Genomic DNA, 27,634 nt, shown 5'->3' with positions numbered 1-27,634 from the left:
TTAAAAATTACATTTTTTAAAAAAAAAAAAACTATAAAATACTCCTATAAAGTTTTTTATAAATAATATTTTTAACATGTTTAAATAATGCCTAACACGAAAATAAATTGTAAACATTTTAGTACAAATGTCATAAACTAAAACTGCGAAGAAAACAATTTTAAATAAATTAGATACGTTATTGTTATAGATATTTATATATTCGATCTTTAAAATTATAAATAACGAAACGAATAAATATAATTTTATATTACATTTATATTTGTGTTAATTCATTTTATTTTTTGACAAGTTGTGTTAATTTATTGAATTTTCACTTTTAATTTTTACTTTGATAATCAACTAAGTAAATAATTATTTGAAAAATATATATAATTTATAGGATTTTTTTTATGCGGTCTAATGAGCTAGTCCTAACGAGTACCGGGCTTTTTAGGACCGGGTTAAAAAGCCCTATTAAAATCCGAGCTCAATATTTAAGGCCCAAACCCTATAATTAATCAGGCTAATTGGGTCGGCCCATACGGCCGGCCCCTTTTGACAGCTCTAATTTAGATAAATAACTAGCTTAACATTTGTTTGTTTGTTTATTGTTTCAAAGGCTTTTCCAACAAACTTTTGCTAAGTATTTTGCTAAGTAATAGGTGGAGTTTAACATAGGAAAGGTGAATCCTTTCCCACCATAGATCACATAAAATAAATGGTTAGATTTTGCATTTCTATAAAACCTTATCATGTTCTCCCACACCTAATCTTAATTGCTTCTCTTTCCAAACTTTTCTCATCAATTACATCGCTGCATCCCCACAACCTTTCTACAAACCCATTTTTAATTCAAATCTTATCATCAACCTCAAACCCATTTCATATGGAAGAAAAAATTATTAAACGGTCAGCATTCAGTTTAAAATGCAGTCACAAGAGGGGAACAAAATCAAAGATTTTTGTCAAATCTGTAAAGTAATTTGTGAACAGAAAAACCAAAATAGAAAAAACTCAGAGACTTTAATAGAGAGGAGATAAATGGAAAACCCATAAATTTGATGGAATGGGTTCATATGTTTGGTTTAATCATTCATTTTTAATAAATTTCAAACAAGAGGTTTCAACAAGCAAGTATTTGCAGTGATTTCGTTTTGATTCATGGGTTGTGGAATTGAATGTTGATTTTTATTATGATTTATGGAGGAAGCAAAAATATTTAATTTGGATGAGTTATTCTTTAAGATACTGCAAGAACGTATGCACATCAAGATTTTTTATTTGATTTTTGTTTAGGAAGTAAGTGTTTTTTGGGTTGTTTTCATGGTTGAAAGGTTGGAGATGAAGTGCAAAAAAATATAGTGTGAAGAGTCTATGATAAGATCAATGTTTCTCTTTTATCAAATGGTTCAAACTTACTTACCTTTTCCATGTTAAACTCCACCAAGTATGATTGGCTGCAGTTATGGTGCATAAGGAAATCCTTATGCACTATGTATAAATCTAGAAATGGTTTCTGTGAGCTGTACTCCAAAACCATTATATGTACTTAATGGTTTTCAGCACTCTGCATAAATCCCAACTCATTTATGCCAAAACCATTTTGTTGTGGAAATGGTTTTTGTGAGTTGTACTCCAAAACCATTTCTGAATTTATGCAGGGTGCATAAGGATTTTCTTATGCACCATAACCGCACCCAGTATGATTATGTTATCATTGTGTTTGTTACTACATCCATAATTATGAAAAAAATTATCTTCGAGTACGTTGTGCTCTTCTAATATGCGTTTTATACATGTTTCCTCTAGACCAATGAAGGTGTTTAAAGACATATGACATATAATTCTTTTACTTTTCGAATGGTCCTAATAAGGTACTTTTAGACTTTTGATTTGGACCAACCTTCCAATATAATTAATTATTGTTCTAACCACCTATAGAGCATTCTTATACCATCGCCCACTTGAAACATTGGAAGGAGGAACATAATTTACAAATGAATGAAGAAATTGATTTGTGTTGAAGACCTAAGTTGATAAATGATTGGTGGAAGTAGGGTTTGCAGCACTGATGGATGGCGATGTAGCTAAATTATTGGTTATTAATAAATCATTGTTCCACATCAACACATATTAAATCAATCTCTTAATACATATCTCTTTTTTTTTTTTTTTTTTAGCAAAGGCAAGCTTAGGCCATTTCATTAAATATCAAAGAGTACAAACGAGAAGATACATCATAGAAAACATAGGACTAGGGTTGGATAAGGATGCTCTTGCTATGGAATGAGCAACCTCATTTCCTTGCCTCCTAACAAAGTTCACAATAAAACTAGTATGAATGGACAATAAATCCTTACAAGTAGATAGAATGTCTCCTAGCTCATTTTGTGGCAAATGAGAGGAGTTTGCAATGTCAACAATGGCTTTGCAGTTAGACTCAAAGATCACATAGGACATGTCTTTAGCAACAGCAAATTTAATAGCCTCTAGAAGACCCCATGCTTCAGCTTCGACATGCATGAGGGAGCAGTGTGAAAAGTTTGACATATCGGCTATAAATTGGCCTTTTGAGTTACGGATGCACAACCTGTAGCCTGCCACTGAGTTGTTGTTGAATAGTGCACAATCGACATTGCAATTCAAGAATGGAGGTGACAGCTTTGTCCACAGAACTGTGCTATGTACCTGTTGTCCCGGATTCTTATGATGTTGCATATAATGTCATTCATTAAGAGAATCCTTCGCATTTTGCACAATGAAGGTGGGGGCTGAATCTGAATTCTCCCATACCTTAGAGTTACGGTTTTTCCACAAGCTCCATAAGACCGTTGACACCATAGATTGTTGTTCGGTTGTCAACCTATCAAAGAGATTAAATAAAAGAGTGAAAAAATCATACGAAATAGGAAGCAAGTCACTGATGATTGCGTCAAGTTGCAGCAGCTCCCAACAAGTAACACCCTTAGGACACATAAAGAAGAGATGTGTATGCGTTTCTGCTAGAACATCACAATGCACACATGTATCGGAGCAAGGGACACCTTTTTGGATTAAGCCGGAACGGGTAGGAAGACAAGTATGTGCTGCACGCCATAGAAAGGAGCGCACCTTGGGGGGGGGGGGGGGGGACTTTTTGCTTCCAAATAATGTTCCAATTTTAGTCCGGATCAGTAGCGTTCGACATATTAACTGCAAGTGTCATACAATACGTGTAGGCTGATTTAACGGAGTAAAAACCATCCACCGTGTGCTGCCAAACATAAGTATCCACCATAATAGATATTTCTTAATAAATATCTGAATTCGTTAGTTATTACATTCAATTTGTATTGATTTGCTTTAAAATATTTTAACACGTAAACATTACAAACATTAACAATGACATAATAAACCATATAAGGATTTTGTGTACCAATAATATTTTAAAAGTATATAAAGCTCAATCGTTTTTTTAACAAATACATGTAAAATAGTTAAGTAAAACTAATATAAGAAAATATATAAAATAGGGTTAATTAAGTTTTTAGTCCCTATAAATATTCACAGTTTTGTTTTTAGTTCCTACAAAATAAAATCACACTTTTTAGTCCTTGTGACATCTTCCTTAAGAATTTTACGGACCAAAACTGTTGATGGAAATTTTTGACAGGGTCTACAAGTGCTGATGGAAAAATTTATAGGGACTAAACATGCTGATGGAAAAATTTATAGGGACTAAAAAATGTGATTTTATTTTGTAAGGACTAAAAACAAAACTGTGAATATTTATAGGGACTAAAAACTTAATTAACCCTATAAAATAAAGGTATTTGTACACATTTATATTAAAAAAATGTTTAAATATGATAATCGTCCCTCTAATTTGGGCCAATTTTGATTTTCGTCCCTGTAAAAAAAACAAAATTGAAATACATCCTTGTAAAAAAAAAATTGTTTGAAAAAGGTCCCTGACCCCACTTCATGTTTGACTTGGCATGGTTTTGGCCACGTGGCAGTGTGCAACTTTTGCCACGTGGCGTGCCACATAATTAAAAAAACAAAAATAAAAATAAATTCTGAAAATTATTTTTTAAAATTTAAAAATCATAAATATTTTCGAAAAAAATCTGAAAATACTTTTTCGGAAAAAAACTTTAAAATTGAAATTTTCGAAAACTTAATTTTTTGACATAAAAACTGTTAAAATTTGAAAAAATGTGAAAATTAAATTTTCTAAAAATAGATTTTTTTAATTTGAAAATTATATATTAAATTTTTTTCAAAAATAATGAGAATTTTATTTTCAAAAGTTATAAATTTTAAATTTTTGAAAATAAATTATAATTTTTTTAAAAAATCTAATTTCTTGTTCTTTTACGAAAATTTTAATTTAAAAAAAATCATTTTTTTCTGAAATTTCAGAATATATAATATTCAAAAAAATTAATTTTATTTTGTAAATTATACAAAAAAATAAATCAGAAAATTATTTTAGTATTTTATATTTTTAAATTTTAAATACAATTTTCAGAATTTTATTTTTTTTAAAAAAATTTTAGTATTACGTGGCACGCCACGTGACAAAAGTTGCACAGTCAGCAGCTCTCACGTGGCCAAAACCATGTCAAATCAGCTGAATAAAGTAGATTCCTTGTACCCACATGTTTTATTTTTTGTTTATTTCATGATTGAGCATATGTGATTGGACTAAAACTGTCATTTCTGTGTGTTTCTGGAGTTGGAAATATGGAGATATGACTAAAACTGCAAAAAATATATATAGTTTAAGAACAATTTTGTTCGATTTAAAAAAAATAGGACCATTTTCGTGAGTTGGTCAAAATGATAGGATCAAAGTGTAATTAAGTCTTTTTAATATTAATTTTACACTAACTGATATGAGATTGATTTCCCTCTCAAATCATCACCCTCAACTCAACACTCATCCTGCACATCCCAATGTCAACCGGTGGCGGATCTCTGTTGAGACCCCCGAAGTGCCACAACATCCCCTAAAAAAAGAAATTGTATATAGGAAATTACTATAGTACCCCTGAGACATTTTAGTTCACGCTTAGTCTGAGTCTCTCCTCTCCATCCTCAAACAAAATGCGATTCTCACCTCTCACTCACAGTCTCCCCACTCTTCACCATCGGCGACACGACGGAAGCAGCACGGCGGCGAGGTGGAGGCGCGACGCCTCTCACCTCTGAACTCTCATACACGGATACACCTCACTTCAGTTTGTTGTTTCCTTGATTTTCAATTAAGGTTTGTTCTCTCTATCATTCCATGTTTCATTCCTTTGATTCTGATTCCTTTCACTTTCACTTGAGTTTGTTCTCTTAAAAGTTATAATTTGATTTAGTTCAATGTTGGTATGAAATTGCTCTATGTTGCTTGAATCCTAGAAATAAAAAATTGGGGAAAATTTTAATCTTTGATTTTCTATATTGTTTGATTCAATATTATTTTCCTCAGATTGATTCTAAATTTCAGCTTTCAAATTTCAATAACTTTAAAACAAAAGTGAGTTGTAAATAAAAGCTTTCAGCAACTTTAGAAGTTAGAACACAGCGGCTTAAGAGTTGTTGGTTGTACCCATAAGCACATAGGAAGTAATCCTTAATGCCTACATCATAAACAAGTCCAGTTATCTCATTTAAGTAATCCTTTATCATGAACATGCCCTGAACCATAAGGGAGTTACTAGTTTTTTTTTTCCGAATGCATCCTGAATTGGCATGTTTGTGTTCTTTGATAATGTGTGAATTGTGCATTTTAATTACTTGCTTAAGTCATTATTCATATTCACCCTTTATAGTTTGATTTTGTTACTTGTAATTTATGTGTGAATTGTGCATTTTGTAGGAGTATGGTCAAACATAAGAAACTTGAAGCATTTTATAAAAGAATACTTATTTCCTAAGGAAGATGCAAATTGTATAGCTTCAACATCAAATCTCGAAAAGAACCCTTCTCGGATTTGAGCTATTGCGGTGATATTTTTTGGATGAAATTGTATATAATTTTTATGAATTTCAATTATAATATTTAATATATATCAGCCACTTTCCTCAGTATTTTCGGCAAGATCCGCCACTAATGTCAACAACACTAACTTTTTCCCGACACACACATTTCCCTCTCAGAATTCTCACACACACCCCCCATCTCATCTCACACACCCCGTCCTTCTCCTCTCTCCCTCTCTCACCCTCTCTCACCCTCTCTCACCCTCTTCTCTCCCAAACGCGCTTTTAATCGATAAGCTTCTTTTCCGCTTAAAACAAAACGACTTCTCTTCCCTCCGTACCCATCTTCTCCATTCCAATTCAACCCTAACTCTAACCCTAATCCCTCAACTTCTTCAAAAATGCCAAAACTACCCTCTCCTCCTTCCCAACTCATCCAAACCATCGCCTCCACGTCTCCAAATCCATCTATCATTGCCACATTGATCCATTTTCTAGTTCAATCCAAGAAGCTTCCAGAAGCTCAATCTCTTCTCCTTAGAATCATTAGAAAAAGCGGTGTTTCGCGTGCCAAGGTAATCGATTCTCTCATTTCGAGTTCGAGTTCAAATTTGAATTCTAACCAAAATGTGGTTGTTTTTGATTTATTGATAAGAACTTATGTTCAAGCTAGGAAATTAAGAGAAGGTTTTGAGGCATTTCAATTGTTAAGAAAAAGAGGTTTTTGTGTTTCGATTAACGCGTGTAATGCGCTTTTAGGTTCAATTGTTAAGGTTAGGGTTTATTTGTCTGAGATGGAGGCAAAAGGTTTTTATGCTGATCTCGTTACTTATAATACTGTGATTAATGCTTATTTCGGAAAGGGTTGAAGCCGGGGCTTTTTACGTATAATGCTTTGATTAATGGTTTGTGTAAGGAGGGAGGCTATGAGAGCGCGAAATGTGTTTTGGATAAGATGTTGGGGGTTGGATTTTGTCCTGATGCAGCGACTTTTAATCCTGTGTTGGTTGAGAGTTTTAGGAAGGAGGATGTTTGGGAGGCGGAGAGGGTTTTTAATGAAATGTTGCAGTGTGGAGTTGTTCCTGATTTGATTAGCTTTAGCTCGATTATTGGGGTGTTTTCGAGGAATGGGGAACTTGGTCGGGCGTTGGCGTATTTTGAGAAGATGAAAGGTGTTGGGTTGGTTCCTGATACTGTTATTTATACTATTCTTATCAATGGGTATTGTAGGAACAATGATGTGTCTGGGGCGCTTAAAGTGCGGAATGAGATGGTGGAGCGGAGTTGTGTTATGGATGTGGTTACGTATAATACTCTGTTGAATGGATTGTGTAGGGGTAAAATGCTTGATGATGCTGATGAACTGTTTAAGGAGATGGTGGAAAGGGGAGTTTTTCCTGATTTTTACACTCTAACAACTCTTATTCATGGTTATTGTAAGGATGGAAACATGACTAAAGCACTTAGTTTGTTTGAGACTATTACTTTGAGGAGCCTTAAGCCTGATGTCGTGACATAATACTTTGATGGATGGGTTCTGCAAAGTAGGTGAAATACTTTGATGGATGGGTTCTGCAAAGTAGGTGAAATGGAGAAAGCAAAGGAGTTGTGGCGTGATATGATAAGCAGGGAAATATTTCCCCACTATATATCGTTTAGTATTTTGATAAATGGATTCTGCAGCCTAGGTCTTGTGTCTGAAGCATTCAGGTTGTGGGATGAAATGAAAGAAAATGGTATTAAGCCCACCCTAGTCACTAATAAAAGGCTATTTGCGTGCTGGCAATGTGTCAAAGGCAAACGACTTTTTGAACACAATGGTTTCGGAAGGAGTTCCTCCTGATTGCATCACATATAATACTCTTATAAATAGCTTTGTAAAGGAAGAGAACTTTGATCGGGCTTTTTTCTTGATTAATAACATGGAAGAATGAGGGCTGCTGCCTGATCTCGTCACATACAATGCAATTCTTGGTGGATTTTCTAGGCATGGTAGAATGCAAGAGGCTGAGATGGTATTACATAAGATGATTGATAAAGGTATCAATCCTGATAAATCAACTTACACATCAGTAATAAATGGATATGTCTCTAAAGACAACATGAAGGAGGCATTCCGTGTCCATGATGAAATGCTGCAAAGGGGATTCGTCCCAGATGACAAATTCTAGGAATTTTACCGTTACAGCCGCCAGAATTTTACCGCCATGTGTTATAAATTTTTTATATGAAGGTTGGGCATTCTATCTTTCAGTATCTTTTAGTGTCATCTAAATTTGCTTCGTTAGGTTTTTTTTTTTTTGGGAAGGGTGAGCCTTGGCGCAACGGTAAAGTTGTTGTCATGTGACAGAAAGGTCACGGGTTCAAGTCTTGGAAAAAAAAAAAACTCTTGTATAAAAAAAACAGGGTAAAAAAAAATCTTGTGTACAATACACCAAAATGGTGGGACCCCTTCCCGGACCATGTGTATACGGGAGTTTTAGTGCACAGGGCTGCCAATTTTTTTATTTTTTTTGGGTACAATTTGCTTCATTATGTTGTAAACATTGATTTCATATCGTTGTGATGATTTATTCAGATATATATAATTATGTGTTATGTATAATTGTTAACAATGATTCCGCCTTTCCTTGCTCCAGGTTCCGTGGATCGAAAAAAATAACAACTCCGGTTCATGCCATTTCTGCCGTAACATGTAAGTTGAGCCTTGGTTGGTCAGATAGGAAAAATAGAGAGGTGTTTGTTTCTTTGTAACTGTGCAATTATGAAAGCCTTTGTGCTTCCTTTTTCATGCTTGTAAACATAACATTTATAGTTCATAGGTTATCGGGCATGATTATTATGTATTTTTGGTAGTTGACTCAAACTATGAGATTACATATCGTTATTTTCAATTTGAACAGAAGAAGCACATATGATTTCGATGATTGGAAGCCGTCCATCCTTGTTTCCAAACATCTAAGCGTATGGTTAACCGGAGGGAGATTCGGCCTTCTTTCACGAACTTCACAAACTGTTCTGTAAGTATGCTTAACCATGAATTCTGATTTTTGAATACTAATCATGGAGGCAATACAGTTTGGTAAGCTCAACCGTGGGCTGGGACTACTGATTTAAGAACTAAACTGCTTTAGTTAAATTGATTCTCTTACGAATTCACCACAAATTGATTAGGCATTTCACATGACGTTGCATGAGGTTCATAGTTTCAATTTTGTACAAACGGAAGCCTTGAAGTCATTGCAATTATGAAGCATAGCATGGGAGTTAAAGTATCAATTACGAAGCTGCAGCTCTTTTCAAAAGCAAACAATGAGTCGTATTGGGTCATTGTTTTAAGGTGATCCATATGGGGTTGCTTTTCCAATTTTGAACTCGTTCTGAAATTCGATGATCAATCATAAATTACATGATTTTGGTATATTTTTAAAGTCAAGTTGTTGGTATATCTCCCTAATTTAGAGGGATGTCAATTTTTTAGTGCCTAGATTGTGGCACGAGCTGCTTCTAATGCTTTTTCATCACTTAGCCCCTGCTTAGAATTGTGTACATTGTAAGCTGTGCAGGTTTTAGTTCCTGTATTTGCACACACATAGATAGTAGTTTGTCCATTAAAAAGTGATGTGAATGGATGAACAATATGCAGATTATATCGTGTATTAGATCAGAAAAATCCTTCTGAAGCAAGCTGCAGATTATTGCGGTCTTTTTGCAGAAAAATCATTAGCAACTATTAATTTATGCAAATAAAACGACTCTTAAATCAAACCTAAGATCAATTCCATTAACCTGCTCATGCTTAACGAAAAAAATGTAATAAAGGTGTCATTATTCCAAAGTATTTATTTATTTATTTTTTAAATTCCTTTGCTTCTTCCATTGGGCCATCTGACCAGACCCGATTATAATTTCAAGCGCCGGATATATGATTTTAATTAGATAGCGGATCAATTCAAATTCAAATAAGATAAAAAAGTGTATAGAAAATATATATAATAGAACTGGTCAATTAGCCTTGCCAATCAAGTCTACATTTTCTCATTTTGGACAAACTCATCCTAAGGTTTATACTGTAAACTTAGAATGTACGATAAAATAAGAGAATATCGTAATTTAAAGTTTATGGTTTGTACTGTAAACTTCAATTAAGGGTATATATTACAGACTTGAAGTTTAACTTTTCAAGGTATATATTTTTTAAGACTGGTTTACATTTTATTACTATAAAAAGCTTGAAGATTACGGAATGAAAAATGAAAAGATATATACGTATGAGAGAAAAGAAAATAGAAAAGAGTATTTTACCAATTCCTATACAAAATTATATTTCATTTCACACGACACAACAATACAAATACAAATACAAAGAACGGGTGGAGCAGTTAGCAACAAGAGTTTTTCCTTAAAAAAAAGTAACGAGATTTTGATAATACAATGTACCATGCACAAGATATAAATATATTAATTAAGTCAAAAAGGGTTAAAATATCTATATCATCATCATTGTTAGAAAGAAACAATAGCAACAACAACAAAACACGTTTAATTTATTTTATCAGCAAAGGGAGTGTCTGCTTCTCCTCTCTTTTGCCCTCTTGAATGCTGAGATTAATAATTCATGAATTAATCATGATTATCACATACATGAACCTAATTTGTCTTATGGGTTTGCAGTTGAAGTCTTAGAAAGCCTTTCAGATTAAAGTAGCAGCCACATTGGATCAAAAATAAAATAGTAACATAAGCAACCACAAAAATGGGTTATAACCAGAATTAAGGGTAAAATTCATTCAAATTTAGTTTACTGTCGTATGATTTAAGCATTATTATTATTATCTGAAATTCATAACTATACATTGTTCATGTAACTAAACCCTAAATGTCCAATGTAACTAAACCTTAAAATGTCCAATGGTATATGAGTGGAACTATTTTGAAATGGAGAGAATTTTTTTTTTTTTTACTTTGATCGACAAAACGGAGAGAGTATTTTATACTGTTTCAAAAGATAATTGAATATATATGTAAAATATTTGATCAATCTTTCAATTTAATCCTTAAACTATCACTTTCTCACTAATTTATAGTAATTCCTAAGCTTTATAAATATAATGAGTAGTCTCTAAAGTATATATACTCCATAATCTATCAATCCATCAATTTAGTCCGCACTATTAGAATGTTAAAAAGCTTTAAAATTTCTTATACACTTTAGTAACTATATGTGTTTTTTTAGTTCACCTATCAAATTGAAGAAATAATGATAATTTAGTTTTTTTTTTTTTTTTGAAGAAAATGATAATTTAGTTATTAAACTATCTCTATGTATGTGTTCCAATATCAAATGAAATTGAGCCAACATATGTTGGTCTAGTTGGTAAGGAATTGAAGAAATAATGATAATTTCGTTGATTGATAATTTATTCATATATTTATTAGCATTCTCTGAATCTGAGATTTGCTCTCGAGACCCATCTCACATAAACATTTTCCTATAAAAAAAAAAATGAAAAATGCTAAAGAGTGCCCTTAAGGTGTTGGTTAAGAGAACAAATTTAGAAATGTTGTATTGAGAAATGGTAAAAAATGATAGGTTTAATTTTTTAAAAGTTAAAAAATTGTTGAATTCAAAAAGTATTAAATGAAATTGAGTTTAATTTTGCTATTAACATAATTAATTCTATAATTTTGTTTTTCAAGGATAAAGTACAACCCAAAAACATATTTGGTCAACTTTGAAACTCATCTCAAATTCCCAATTAAAATGTCAATCCACGATTTGGCCACGGTACTCAAACACTCTAACGACATCATCATTGCATTGTCTAAACATTTACTTGCACTAATTTGTTTTTAATTGACTAAGTATATGCAGCTCAACAATTATGCGAAGAAAACACTGAATGAAGACTTATATAGTTAAGCAATTAATGTCCATGCATTTAGCTTGTTAAGACAAATTCATATTTGTTCGTGCAATCGAAAAAGCTTTTTGTTCAACCTGCACTTGTTTTACTTTTTCATAAATGCAAAAAAAAACTGCGGCTGCAATTGGTCTTAGATAAATGATGAAATTGAAAATGATGGTGATGATGTTCAATGGTTAAGCACTGAAAAAAATTCAAACCATTACCATTTAAAGAAAACAATGGGCAAAAAAGTCAACAATCATTTTCATTGTGGATGATATGATCATTATGAGATCTTGGTTGAGAGCCAATTTAAGAATTTATATATAGATAAATATAAATAAATTGTGGAAATGGATAAGTATATGAGATCATATACTAACTAAGCTTATAAATTAAAATACACTACTAGTATATATCTTATCTTTAATTTCCTTGTTTTTGACTGAATAATCATCTGTTCCTTTCAAGTTTCAATCATATGATTATATATAAACTGGCAGTAATAATAACAATTATTATAATAATAATAACCACTCTAATAGAAACTGCTAAAACAAGTATTTTTGTGCCTTAGATAAGGACTTGTTTTGAATTTCGTACAATGTTTGGACTAGGGTAAAGAATCCGTTAATTAATTAATTAACTACTTGGCAATGTAACATAATTTGATCGAGAATACAATACAGACAACATAAGAAGTACTCCGTTTTTTTTATAATGAAAGTAAAACATAGAAATACCTATAGTAGCAAGTTATAGCTAATTATAATGATAAAAGTTAGAATTATTTGATTGTTGATATATGACAGGTTAGAATGCAAAGACTAGTAAAATATTAAATATTTAAGCATTAGAAAAAAAGAATGCAAAGACTAGTAAAACCTTTAGACGTAAGTATCTTCTTTTTTTACAATAGCCTTTAATATGGAAGTATTAAACATGAAATTTTTTCAAAATTCATTGTGACTGAAATATTATGATAGTAGTTAATCTAGAACGACATATTTTTTTTATGAGCTAGCAAACATGACGTATGAAAATACATGCAATAATATTTCCTTCTCTCAACTATCCCTCAAAAAAAAAAAAAAAACTCTAATCAACTTGATATTGATTTTGCTTAAGTAATAAAAATAAGATGAATGCTAATGAGTATCCTTGAGGTATTGGTTAAAGTGTTAATAAAAAAAAGGTTTTGCTAGACAGTGTCTTAAGGGCAATGATTAAGGATGCCAAAAATAGAAAATTTTCATTAAAAACAACTTTTTGACTTTTATAAAGTTAAACATTCCACCTTTTATCAATTTTCAATGCATAATTTCTATATTAATCTTCTTAAAAGGCACTAGTTAGCATTTCCAAAAAAAAAAAAAAAACTTACATATAGTGGTTCAAAGTTTTTACCAACTCCTTTAATTTGTGATCTTCCTGTGAGTATTGTGGCACTGATGTTACCTCAGCTATCTTTTTGATTGTTTGTTACTTTCTTCCTTGATGATGTTTGCTTAACAAAAGTGATGATGTTTGCTTAACAAAAGTGATGATATAGTTTACTAATCATATATATAAATTCTTTTGTTTGAAGTTATGTTATTGATTCCAGCATAAGGAGATAAACTACATGATCAAGGCATCACAATTCATAGTGAAAATTGCACAAAGACGAATTGTCAATATTTCTTCAATTCGAAAATCTATGACAATGATCAAAGTTTGGTCAATTAAATTTTTCATGAAAATTTCTTGTGAGTGTAGTTTACATACATTTTCATGCGGTTACACATTGATGTTAAAGAAGTGATAAGTTACGTCCTACTCTCAAGTACATCACACCGTGTTTTGAGGTATTGCTTGCTTTGGGTATAAGCCTTTTATGGTTTTGTCATTTATAAAATACGTCTTCTTAAATTGAGGAGTGTGAGTGTTATATATAAACTAGGGCATTGCTATATCTCCCGACTGATTTTGTCTCAAGAACTTCCCGAAAACAATTTCAACCAATTAAAAAGGGCTTTGCATGGAAAACAAGGAGGGTGTGGTGTGTGATGTGGGTCACACCTTTTATAGCAATGCCATCGTGATTCCCTCGTGAAGCAAGATTTCGGGATAATAAACATCATCCTATAAACTATCATTGATCTTAATTATCAAATAATGTGAGACTTTAAGGTGCACCATAACAATTTTCTCTCCCGATTAAGGCTAAGGGAGAGAGAGTTCATGAGCCGCTCCCCACAAGTACGCCACACCTCGTTTCGAGATATGGTCCGCTTTTGGTGAAATCTTCATATCATGCAGCAGAATTCGAACTCATTGCTATGTAGAGTAATTTGGGTTGAATCCTTGCCATGTGAATCAACATAGGTCAATCTTACAAAAATATGAATGATGTGAATCCAAACGCGTATTCAAAAATTAAGTTCCTACGATCTATATTATTAATTTCGGTTATAACGCGTACGTTCAATTTTTCAGAAAAGAAAAACCATAGCTTATTACGTTCACACAAATATATTATCAAATTTCAACCATAATCATTGCTACTCTAACATATAATTGTTCATCTCATAAAAAAAAAAAAAACTTGTTCATAGTTAACATTGCTGATCATTAATATTCACGCAAAGGGGAGAGAGCGAGTCAACGACTCTACTATGTCATGTCTTAAATAAAAAAAGTTCATGAAAATGAAAGAAAAGTCAACATATTGAATTTTCTTTAATATGTAAGTACAATATAATATAATAAAGAAAAATAATATAAGGTGCCAATGTTTTAAAGATTCAAACTAAATTAAGTAATAAAGTTTTTTATTCTAAAAGAAAAATCATTATTTGTCATGCTTCTAAAAGAAAAGTAGAATATTATTCTTTGTGGTGGCTGAAAGCTAGACAAGTTACTTTTGTTTTTGGTACTTAGTTGTGGTGGTCAAATCCCTTCATGAGTTTGGGTATCGTTCAGCACCGTTATGTTGTTACACGCTTGATTGCTTGTACATTTAGTAGTCTTTTTAGCACGTCTTATGCTAAAAGGATTGTTTAATCAATATGATATACTACCTCCGTTCCTTTTTAATTGTCACATTTTGATATTTTACACAAACCAAGACAATCAACAATTGATACTACTTTTGATGCAATAAGCTATACTTTTACTATAATAACCTTATTCATTTAATATCTCATTTCATATATTTCTCACTTCGCAATAAATAACTAAGGATAATATTGGTAAAACAACATTTAATGTTGCATTGAACTTTGAAAATGACAGTTAAATAGGAACAAATTTTTTTTCCAAAATTGACACTTAAAAAGGAACGGAGGGAGTATATATATATACAAGAACACAATTTATCAAGATTTCAAGCTTTTGGCCAATATATAAGTACATCGACTGATCGACATGTTATTATTCGTAACCAAAAAATATCAACATTTTGTTAAGCCTTCATATGAATTGCTAATGAGAACGATAATGATTGCCAAAGTAGGAGTAAGTAACACACACATACACACTTGTTCATGATAACATGTCACACTCAAAATCAAAAATAACTATAAACTTAATTGGCCACCGAGTCAAGGAGGCCTATTTTTTCCTAAATAACGGTTTTGGACGTTCCTCGAATATCATCAATACTTAAAAACATTTGTAAAATTAAATAAAATGCCCCAAAAAATAAATTTATTATATTATTTGTCCAAATCACAATATATTATAGTGTAATAAAATACTAAAGTTCTCAACTATCGCTTTACTTTTTGTCACATGCCCATAACAACTACAAGAAAGATGAGACAATTATTTGAGATCTTAATGTACGTACTTTACAACAATTAATAATTGGAAGTCTTACCTAAGCACACACATATATTGACCTTAAACGTTTTCTCAATTTTAGATAGTAGTAAATAGTAATATAAAGATGGGAAATGAACCACTATAATATAGTTGTCCACGAGGAAAAATCATTTTCAACCGTTAGATCAATTAGGATTGAAATGTGGTGAGGTAAAAACATCATGCCTATCATGAATGGCTTATTGAACCATAAAATTTTGTCAAGAGAGAAGTTACAATTCTTTTACTCAAATAATCTAATGACTAAAAATTTACCTTTTAAAGATGAATAATCAGATGTTCTAAATGTATATGCCAATGTATTGTCTCTATCAATCGAGTTAATAAGCTCACATAAACGTTACAACTTATAAATATGGACAAATATTTTTCATATCAGGAATGATAAACAGACACAAAACAACAAACACAAATACGACACCATATTCGTATTGCATTGTTCTGTTCACTAATGTTTTTTTTTCTTTCTTTCTTTTTTTCTTCCTTTCTCACTCACCCTCTTCCTCTGTTACTCTATCATCTTCCTCTTCTCTGTCACTCGCCGGCGACCTCTCTTTCACCGTCGTCGTTCTCCGGCGGTGTGAAAGAAATAACCCTTGTATTGTTATTGAACGAATCACTATGGGAGAAGATCAGGAGAGTCCGATCCAAATAAAGGAGAACCAATAAACTTCGATTCCAATTGCACCGGCGGTGTGAAAGTGGTTCAAGAGCACAGATCTGAAGGGTAGGGAGTATTTGGCCGAAAAGCGGTCGACATAGATGTGGATCAGTATAGTGAAAACGGAAAGAAGAAGTTCTAGGTAGTAGTCGGAGTCAACACAGGAAGAAGTTGGAGTAAACTCTGAAAAAGAAGGAGAAGAAGGGTGAGGAAGAAGTTCCGGTGGTGGTGGAAGAAGAAGAGAAGGTCGCAGAAAATAGGGAAGAAGAGGAGGATGGGAATAGAATGACAAAATTGTCCTTGTATTTTAAATCCGAAATTACTTAACTGCCCATGGTGTCTAGTATTTGTCCAAAAAGTTGTGTTTATTTATCATTTCAGTTTTCATATTTACTATATATAAATTTGACAACTTGTACTTTATATTAATTAAGAAAAAATGTCTGTTCTTTTAATAGAAAAACTGAACCCCTTGACTATAAACTTGTTGGTCGCTACATGCTTCCATGGAAAGTGCTACACAACCTTTGAGTCATAGACAACGACAACAAAAACAAAATCTCCCTTCGCTCTAAAATCAAGGTAACTAATATGGATCAACCGATGGTAATTGGAAATCAAACATATACTTCATTTGACCTTAATTCCTACTCGCTCTCTCCGATTCACAATACTTGTCTATTTTTGAGAATAATTTTGTTTCACTTTACTTGTCACTTTTAAGTATCAATGCAACATTAATTATTGGTTTATCAATAATCCACTTACCTATTTATTGTAGAGAGAGAAATAATAGAATGAAATAATAAATGAGTAAGGGTATTATAGAAAAAACACAACAGATTTCATCAAAAATGACAACATTTATTTGATTCCTTAATATGTGTAATTTCTTCAAAATGAACAAGTATTGTGAAACGGAGGGAGTATAAGACATTTTACCTAAATTTTTTTAGTTTGTAAATATAAGACTCTTTACAAATTTTAAAATATATTTATTACTTTTTTCCTTTAAATATATCTCTTATTAAGTTTGTCTTGAAATATAAAAAAAATCAACATTGAATACATCAATACATACACTCTCTAAACAAATTTATTACTTCAACTATTTTTCTTAATCCAACAATCTTTGTAGAGTGTTCTTACAAATCAATTTGCGAACAAATATTAAACAATTTTTTTATATTTTTTATTTGCATGAATTGTTTTGGAGAGCCTTATTTCAACCGAACGAGAGTCAATCAATTCTTTCTCGACCTATTAAGGAATATGAAGGTTCTGAAGACAACAAAATTAGTCAAAAGTCAAAACGCACTAGAACCGGGCAATGAGACATTTGACCAGTGCTCCATGTTTGTAGCATCTTTAACCGAAAGAAGTGATGAGCACATATGCACGTTTCAAGGTAGATTGTGCACATTCGACTCTATCCACGGACCACGCTGTTAAGTAGAAAGTTGTTATCCGAACGTGGGGCGCCACATGCCCCCTCAAAGAGTGATAACTCACACACTTTCCGCGCAATTAATCGAACAAGTCTAATCACGATAGATCATGTCGTTTGTCTAGTAGGACTAAAATTTGCTTATAAATACTCATCTTGTACATTTCATTGGCCACACTCAAGCTATTTTTGCATGTTTATCTCTTTATTATGTGTTTTATTTTATTTTTATTTATTTCTTTGTTCAATCGCTCAAAAAACCAAAAAAACATTATATTTAACAATCTTTAGAGTAGTTAAAAAACCGACGGCTAAGTAACAAAGTTAGTTTCTTCCTCGATGTAATCATTTGAAGAAAGTGGATCACAATAGAAAGTTATTAACCAATGCTCAACTAAATCTCTAGTTCAACAATACAATCTAAAATTGCAATACCTAAAAAATTGTCGTATCTAAAGTTTTATTTTAGAAAACAGAATAGAAAGTTTTATTTTATGTCATCCTGGGGCAAAAGTGCCACGCAGATTAAACTGCCATTTGACTTTTCTGAAAAAGAAAGGAAAGACTAATAAGCTTGGTCTTAAACCGACAACAAAAACGTAGATAAGTTCGACTAATATGTGCCTATGACGAATGGAATTACTCATATAACTTGTGGCTTGAGTGACTTACCCAGACTTTGTCTATGGAAAAAAAATGTAATTAGTTGGAAAAGAACCAAACGAACAACTACTTATTTTGAAGGGTCTTGCTAACTAATATCTTCAAGGTAATGATTAAGGAAACTAAAAATAGTATATTTAAATTAAGGGTCTTGTTAACCGGTGCCCTTGGGGCGCATATCATAAAAGAGAATTATTACCATAAAAGGAAATTGTTTTTCACAATTATTATATAATTACACAATTTTAATGCATTAACTACTATATAATTTCCTTTTCATACCCTTAACCAGTGCCCTGGAAGCACCGGTTAGCATTTCCCTTAAATTAAATTCAACAATATTTTGACTTTTAAAATGTTAAATTCATCACTTTTCACAATTTTCCAATACAATGTTCCTATTTATCATCTTAACCAATGCCTCAAGGACACTCTTTAACATTTCCATATTTTGAAATATTCATTATAGTTTTAATTAATGATTATTAAATGAATTAGGTGGGCTCATAGATTAATTTAATTAATTAAAGCTCTCAAATCATGTGTTGGAGAGCGTCAACTATTAAGCTTACATAGATTTGTGGATGACTTTTATTGGGTTGATTGTTTATATTTTTTGATGACTTCAGTCATGTGGTGGTTAATTGTTTACATAAATAAATAAATATGATAATGTGATACTAGTATAACCCTTCAAAAAAAAAAAAAAAGTGATATGTTATAAATGAACTGACTGGAGGAGTCGTTGAAAAGTGATAAAATAATCATATTGAAAAGTCAATACATCACATGTTACTTGAGTTTTAAATAGTTATGATTAAGTAGAGATTTTTAATTTAGGTTTGAATATTTTGAACCGCGTTTCTCGTAATTATCGAACCATTGTTTATTTGTTAACATGAATTATGAGTCTACAAGTTAAATCTATGTGATTATTCGTATTAACTTTTTTAATTCAAGAGTGAATTATAAACGGCTACATTTTCATATGGTTATATGCAAAATAAAAAATAAAAAAAGTGATAAGATATATGCAAAATTGTCTATGTGAAGATATTAGTATGAATAATGCATTCTAATATACTGAGGCCGGAGTTCAAATTCTATACACCATATTTATTCACATTAAAAAAAGAATTTTAACTATTAGATTACTTAACAAAAAAGTTATATGCAAAATTATAAAGACATGTTAAAACTTTTTTTAAAGGAATTAACTAAATACTTAATAATCCATTGGCTATGAATTTTTTTAAGGGACTTATTTATCCATTGGCTATGATATATTTAGAAAGAAATGCAAATTCAGTTTAGATAGCTAGCACCAAATACAAGTTTATAAAATTATTAAGCTTGAACACATTTCATTTTACAAACGAATTTTGTTGGAATTGAATTGGATTCAAAATCTTTTTTTGAACAAGCCACAATGCAATATATTATATCAAAGAGAATGATTCATCTCGTAAATGGCGTGCAAAAAATGAATCACCCAAAAGTTTGTACAAGATAGTTACATATATCTCATAATAGTGCCACTCACAAAAACAAGGAAAAACAGACAATAGCTAAAGCATAAGACCCATACAAGATAATGGATTCCTTCACGAGTTATGATAGTTGAAAGCGAAAGTAATGAGGCTCACCTTCAACCACTGGAAAGATAGCATTTTTACCTTATATGTTAAGTGATGTGGAACCAATTCCTTCTCATTAAAAATTATGTTATTCCTTTACTTCCAAATTACCCAGACACACGCGAGCCATATCAATTTGAGAAACGGATATGTAAACCGCGGTAATCCAAACAAGTGACCAAACTGAAGCAAATGTTCGCCGACCGCATTTGGAGCAACGAAAGTGATGCCTAACCAATGAAAGAGATGATACCAGACGATGCCAAAAGTAGTGTAACCAAGAAACAAATGACCGGCAGACTCCTCACAACCGCACCCTCCAACACATCCAATGTCGTCGTTTTGAAGTACACATCGCCGCTGAAGGTTGTAAGTAGTCGCCAAAAAAAAATTGACACCTTTGACGAGACATTCTTGTGCCAAATGTCATCTACCAAACCCCTAGTTGTAGGTTCGACAGCTGTTGTTAGAAATGAGTAAGTTCCCTTGACGGAATAACCACAAACGGGATCAAGAAGTCATCGCCACCTGTCAGGTATAGGATCCTGCAAAACCATATCACATAACAGAACAGAACACTCACTAATACACTCCTCCTCCCAAGCGAAAAGGCGCCTCCTCCACACCCACGTACTCCTTCCATCCTCCCAACCATGCCTCGCCATATCCTCAACTGTCACCCATCTATCTACTGCTAAATCAAAGAGGCGAGGAAATCTCACCCGTAAATGAACACCACCCACCTAATTATCCGTCCAAAAGTAAGTGGTACCTCCTCTGCCCACCACACGACGGACATTAATATCAAACCAAAATCTAATACTAGTTGAACGTCCAAATTCTAGTGGTAGGCCATCTACCATGTAATATACGGATTAAGCACACAAATATTGATCGAGCACAAAAGGAATGCATATAAAAAGATATAAAAAAAATTATATATAGAAAATGTTAACCGATGCCTCAAGACACTGGTTAAGGATATGAAAAAAGAAATTATATAATTAGTTAATATATTGAAATTATGTAATTAATTTATAATAAAGTCAAAAACAATATCCTTTTATGGTAATAATTCTCTTTTATGTTATGTTTTTAACTAATGTTCCATGAACACCGGTTAGGAGACCTAAAAAATATAACATCAAATACTAGTTGATTTTACGAGAATAGTTCTTTATTTGAATATACGTCAACGTTATATTCCAAATCACTTTATTATGCAGTTCAATCACGTGATAAAAATGAGAGTACTTCTGACCAAAAAAATAAAATGAGAGTACTTATTACTTACTACTAAAAGAGTAAAATCCTTTTTTTATTTTATTTTTTTGACAAAAAAGGAGTAAAATCCTAAATAGTAATACTACTGCTATATGGAGGTATAGTCTATGAAATTTTAACCATTGGTCAGTTTACTCTTTCAAATTTGCAAAATGTTATATGGTCCCATAAAATTAATTTTTATGTATTCAACCAAAAACAATCGATTTCGTCGTTTTTTTTTATATAAAATTTTTGCAAGTTTAAAAGTTGTATGGTTGTTTTTTTAAGAAGGTAAAATGGAATTAAATTACTAAAGGACTGAGACTTCTCGATACAAGGTGTGTCAGAAAGAAAAGACTAAATCAAAACTTTACATTGTCATCAAATGAAACCAAAAATGAAAGAAAAATACAAATTAGGTTATAGCTCCCAAACACATAATTGGGCTAAACCGCGAGGAATGATAATCAAAAGTGAAAGTAGCATATTTCGATTTCAACCATCAAAATGACTAAAATTTAATGTTGTCGAGTAGTTGATGTAGAGATTGCTATGTGCTTGAAAATAAGATAAATTTTTACATTTCATATCACTCATATGCAAGAAAGTCATAAAAGATGCATGGTTTGCTGATGATGCTTTGGTGATCCTCATAAATGGTTGAAAATGAGATTGGAAATCAATGTAACATAACCTAGCCAATGCGAAACTAATATCCTCATTATACCTGTAACCACCCACACATAGTTGTTGCTGATTCTGAAGTATGTTCCGCTGCAATTGATCATCTGTGGTTGAAATGTGATTCTGAAGAAGGCACCAATCAAAAACACTGGATTTTAATGGAACTCCCTTGTGTCAAATGATGTTTGAAGATTCTTGAGTTGTACCGTTTTTCAAAGAAGCCAAGTAGTGATAAGCTAAGCTGGTTGTATTATGCTCGTTTCGATGTATCAAAAAACTATTATAACAACCTAGTGTTCTAACGAGTCGTCTATCCGATGTTTTTATTGTGCTAATGCGTATAAATTACGAACATTAATTTTTATGAAAATTTCGTTAAAATTATTTTGATTTTAATAAAAGTTATATATATAAATATTTTGAACTTTCATATTGTAACTTTTAAATTTTAAATTTTCATATTATAACAAACTATATTTAACTCCTCCAAAATCTTCATCGCAAACATATCATCAAGATTTTTTTGTGGAAGAATTAAATTGAATATCATTCCTTAATTTAAAGAACTATCCACTATTTTAATCCATAAATTGGAGGGACTAATTGATTGAGTATTGTATTTTAAATAATTAAGATGATTTTTTTCTTCAAATAGTCTAATTGATGGTTAAAACTTCATCTCTTATGATAAATAAATGTGAAACTTCGATCTACACATATTATAATATCTTTATCAACTGAATAGGTTCCCGAATATTAATACGTATTTTTCTTTTCTATGCATTATATTATTAATTAGAGAGGAAAAGGGTAAGCAACTTTAGGTATGAATATATTAATATAATGAGAAGAAATTAGCCATGGTCAAAGGTTGTGGTTGTGATGTGCGTGTGGGTTGCTTTTACAAGCCTGGCACAAGATAGTGTGTCCTAAAAGTTCCTATACAAAGCCGACATAACTGACCAGACCACCGACCCCATCATCAAATCAACTATTACCCCACTACAAAGGGTAATAAACTAAAAAACAAAATAAAATAAGTTAATATTATCTAAATTAGAAAGTCAAATTATTTTTCCATCATCCCTATATATACCCTAATAATCCTTCTTTCCATTCTCAAAAGTCTCAACACATATCTCTAATACATATTTTGAAAATGGGAAATGCATCAATCACTTTATGCTTTAATCATAACACAAACTCATCATCATCAATAGTGAAGCTCATATTTTGGGAAGGAACATCAAGATCATTGAAAGGAAAACATATAGCTGGTGAAATAATGTTTGAATTCCCTGAAATGATGGTTTGCCATGCAGATTCATTCTTTATAGGACATCCAATTCCAGTTTTATCCATAGATGATGAACTTATGTTAGGTCAAACCTACTTTGTTCTACCTATTGACCGTTTTGCTATTGACACCCTCTCCGTTTCTTCAATCTCAGCCTTTGGATCTTGCCCTAATAAATCTCCCATCAAATTTGGAAAGTGTCCTTTTGAATACTTGAAAGGTTCCAATGGAAGGGTGGTTATTAAGGTCATGCCTGAGTTCATAACTGGTCTCATCTATGGTGACAAAGAGATGAATAATAATGGAACACCTTATAGCAACGGTTTCCTTTGTAGTACTCCTGAGTTGAAAAAACATTATGAAGCACTTGTGAAGTCTAAGGATCAGGTTTGGTCACCTAAGCTTGAAACTATTACAGAATACAAGGTTAGGTTTTCACCATGTAGGTTCATAGAATGGAAAGAAAAAGAGAAGCCAATGGAATTGTACTAGAATATGATAATTCATGTAATTTTAAATTTACTAATTGTTAATTATACATATTTGAAATCTTATACTGTGATTATTTCTAGTCTCATATTCAAGATGATTAGCCACTCGTTTTCTCCTTAATTTTGTTATATTTTTTGTTGTTGTTGAATTGATCTTCTTTTTACTCAACTGTTGATTTATGATGAAGATTAATAATAGTAAATCACTACTAGGAAATTAGTAACGCTCTTCAAGAAGAAGAAAATAGTAACTGGTTTTTTTCTTTTTCTTTTCCTTCTCATCCATCCATTAGAGTAACCATATTCAATACTTATCGGAAATTAAAGATGAATATCTCTCTTAACTAGAATTCAAATCTTAATTCATCATGTTGTAGATGTCTAGTTAGTTCCTTCCGCTAAATTCCAACCCATCAGTTGATTTTATTTTTTCTACTTGTGAATATTTATATTTTAATATACAAAAGGAAGGTTACCAATCATGGGTCATGTTTTTCGTAAAAAAAAATGAGTACACCTTTCAATTAGAATTTAAACTTTGGTTTGCTTTGTTGTGGAAGTCTAGCTCATTTCGCTTAATTCTAACCATATTGGACCTATTCGTTGATTCTATTTTTTTTACTAGTGAAAATTGATTATTTGATATACAAGGAAGCTTACCGTTCATGCATCAGGTTAAAAAAAAATTGTTTTCAATAAGTTTCTTCTATTTGAGATAATTTTATTTTAGCCTATCAAATACTAAATGTGGCGGTCTTTCAATTAGGATTTAAACCTTATTCACCATGTTGTAGGAGTCTGGCTAGATTCAACCCCTATGGTGGGTCGTGTTAATTTAATTCATAGAGAATAGCCAGCAAATGTGCACCTAATTTATTGTACGGTCTTAATTATCACACACTCAAACTACACATGTTAAACTACATACACCATTCAATTTCTTGTTTGATATGTCATCATGAAACTATGTAGAATCAAAACAATTTAGGAACAAAATAATCAAAACTATATGTAGGTACAAATTGGAGGTTTGGGGAGTTTTGCAACAAAGGATTATAATCGGTTACTATCATCTACATTCATACTCCCTCCAATCACATTTATAAGCAAAATATAATTTTTTAGATTTATTAAACAACTAATGTATTTATGGTCTATATATAGGTCACATACATTAGTTATACAATGAACTTTTTTTTTGAAGTAAATTATTCAACGAACTTAAAAAATTGTTTTTTACTTATAAATGTGACCGAAGAAAATACATTATAAAACAAAATACAAAACTAGAGCTATATACAAGTGTCTTAGACTCTTGATACACAACTTTCTAAGAGATACATGCAGAGGTGGGCAGCAATGCATGTTCTCATGCAAATAATATTTGTAGAACATCTCCTAACTAACCTAAGATTTAGGGTTTGTTTGGTTCAACGAATTAGAGAAGAGAAGGATCAGTTTTAAAGGAGGCGAGGGAAACAAAGGTGAGAGAGGAAAGATTATTGAAAAATTGTGTTTGGTTCGACAAGGGGTGGAGAGAAATTTTAATTGAGGTAAATATGTAAAGTTACTTTTTTTATATATATAAATGTAATATTTAAAACGATGACATGAAATAAAAGAACATCATGATGAAGTTTTAAAATGTAAAAGAAATATTATCTCCCCTACAGATCCTCTAGTTTGGCGGAGAGCTAAATTTATCTTTGAAGAAATTTTGATCACTTTCCCTTTTGATAAGTAAATCAAACACCTTAAATTTAGGTCATCTTATTTGACGGATATAATTGTCATATTATATAGTTCCTCTGTTACGAAACATAAGTTTGCATGAGAAGGAAATTAATTAATTATTCATAAAACACACTTAGCTTAATTATTCATAATACCTGAAAATTGAAATAGCGACAAAAATTTAGAAGGAAAAAAAATTGAAATGTGCCACATTACCAGTTTATTATTATTATCTCTGATTTTTGTAGTTAATTGAACTTTTTCTGTTAAAATTAAAAACAAAACCAAAGACATAATATGCAATAAGAATGATCATCACAATTGGAAATGAATAAGAATACAAATGTTAAGATTGATGATATAAGAGATAAAAGCTTAACAATTGTTGTATTGAGAAGAATGAGAAAGATACAAGTGAACAAATTGGTTACAAATAGATCCAACTTCTATCATATTCATATATATACTAACTAACTAAAATGAATATAACTACGTACCTGTATTTCAACAACAAACACACATTGCAAAAAGCCAAAAACAGTGGTTCGGTTCGTAATTAATTATGCACAACGTTCATTTTGAAATATGAACTTAATTATGTATTCCTTGTACCTTTAGGAATCTGTATTGCATGTTGACTGTGATTTCTTTTGTCATCATTTGTGGGAGGTAGGTGTTGATATAGTAATTCCTCACAAGTCTCGCAACTTGTTGTTAATTTCACCACTAAAAGAAATTCAATTAGAGAAGGAAATTTCAATTTTGTCTCTAATTTTGATAATTAATAAGTGATAACCCTTATAAAGAGGTACTTTAGACACCAGTTAGGAAGGCATGGCATGTAATTTCAACTATGCTATATCTATCCCGAGACATTACATGTCTTTTTTTTTTTAAAGGAAGTCAAAATTTCAACTATGCTATATCTATGGGGAAAATAAGAAAGTTCTTGCCCTTTCTATTAGGGGGATTTTTTTTTTATCAACTTTTATAAAGAGGTTTGTGTTTGTGTTTCTCAAATTTCACAATTTATGTGAAAGGTTTTTTTTAAACAATGAAAAGTTTAGGCTAGTTTGATTTTTGGGTTCATGGGATTAAGGTATGTCTTGAGATTCAAAAACATTTATAAAGATGCTTAAACATCACTATTAGAGAGATCTTATTCCTCACATCAACAACACAAGTTAAATCAGCGTTCTTTTAGAATAAGAGTCAATTCTTTATCGATCCAATCAAACATTAAATTAGAGTTTAAATTAGAAAAGTAATATTATTGTTAATTGATAACCAATACTAGCCTAAAGATCAAGCGGTTTAAATTAGAGTTTTAAGCCTCAAAATTTTGGGTTAAAAAAATACATGAAAAATTTTTGGGTTAAAATTTTTGGGCTAATTATCAATATATAATTTAACATGCTAATTAATTACTTCCTCCATCCCATAATAACTGAATCATTTACAAAAAAATATTGTCATAGAAAAATTGATTCATTTCACTTTTCAATACAATATTAATTAAATTTTTTTAATTATAACATTAATTAATATTACTTTCACCACTCCTAATTCAATATATTCTACTTTGCATTTATGATAAAGAAGAATGCACTAGTGGTTGACAAGGACACTCAAACTCATTTTTCTCTCTCTTTCACTTATACTACATTTTTTCTTAATAAGTGTGAAATGAGTCAAAGTCTAAATTAAAATGGGACGGAGGGAGTAGTATTAATGTATATCTAACTTTGTTGAACACGAGGAGGGTCTCATATCATTCTTAGAGCATGATTATCGATGAGAATTCACCGTGTCTTCACAATTCCATATGCCACTATCAGAGAGGGACTGATATTTGGCATGGTAAGAGAGTAGTTAAACTCAACAAAGTGGTAATGTAGTGCTACCCACTTAGTGCCTTACATTTGATTATTTTTTTCAATTGATAGGTAAAATATAATTTAAAATACTCCCTCCGTCCCATAATAATTGAGTCATTTTCAATAAAAAAAAGTGTTTCAAAATAACTGAGCTATTTCAC

General features: G+C 31.4%; 2 protein-coding genes across 5 annotated transcripts; both read left to right on the top strand.

Moving 5' to 3' along the window:
- Window positions 1-4,885: 4,885 nt before the first annotated feature.
- Window positions 4,886-9,660, top strand: LOC25494937 (uncharacterized). Of its 4 annotated transcripts, XM_024784514.2 has the most exons (5): window positions 4,886-5,236; window positions 5,837-6,515; window positions 8,580-8,635; window positions 8,844-8,960; window positions 9,115-9,660. In XM_024784514.2, exons 2-5 carry the CDS (start codon window positions 6,342-6,344, stop codon window positions 9,125-9,127), a joined length of 360 nt encoding a protein of 119 aa, XP_024640282.1. In that variant the 5' UTR covers window positions 4,886-5,236; window positions 5,837-6,341; the 3' UTR covers window positions 9,128-9,660. The 4 variants fall into 4 exon arrangements, 1 of the variants encoding a protein (XP_024640282.1); XR_005646335.1 differs by having other exon boundaries at window positions 5,837-5,908; window positions 8,844-9,660; XR_003012409.2 differs by having other exon boundaries at window positions 5,837-8,173; window positions 8,844-9,660.
- Window positions 9,661-23,183: 13,523 nt separating this feature from the next.
- LOC11429877 (uncharacterized) lies at window positions 23,184-23,967 on the top strand. The gene has a single exon (XM_003617227.4). The coding sequence runs from the start codon at window positions 23,234-23,236 to the stop codon at window positions 23,861-23,863; it is 630 nt and encodes a 209-aa protein (XP_003617275.1). The 5' UTR covers window positions 23,184-23,233; the 3' UTR covers window positions 23,864-23,967.
- The last annotated feature ends 3,667 nt before the right edge of the window (window positions 23,968-27,634 follow it).

This window comes from Medicago truncatula, chromosome 5 (assembly GCF_003473485.1).
Source record: "Medicago truncatula cultivar Jemalong A17 chromosome 5, MtrunA17r5.0-ANR, whole genome shotgun sequence".
NCBI lineage: Eukaryota > Viridiplantae > Streptophyta > Magnoliopsida > Fabales > Fabaceae > Medicago > Medicago truncatula.
The sequence above is the reverse complement of the archived record's forward strand: the minus strand, read 5'-3'. Positions and strand labels throughout refer to the sequence as shown.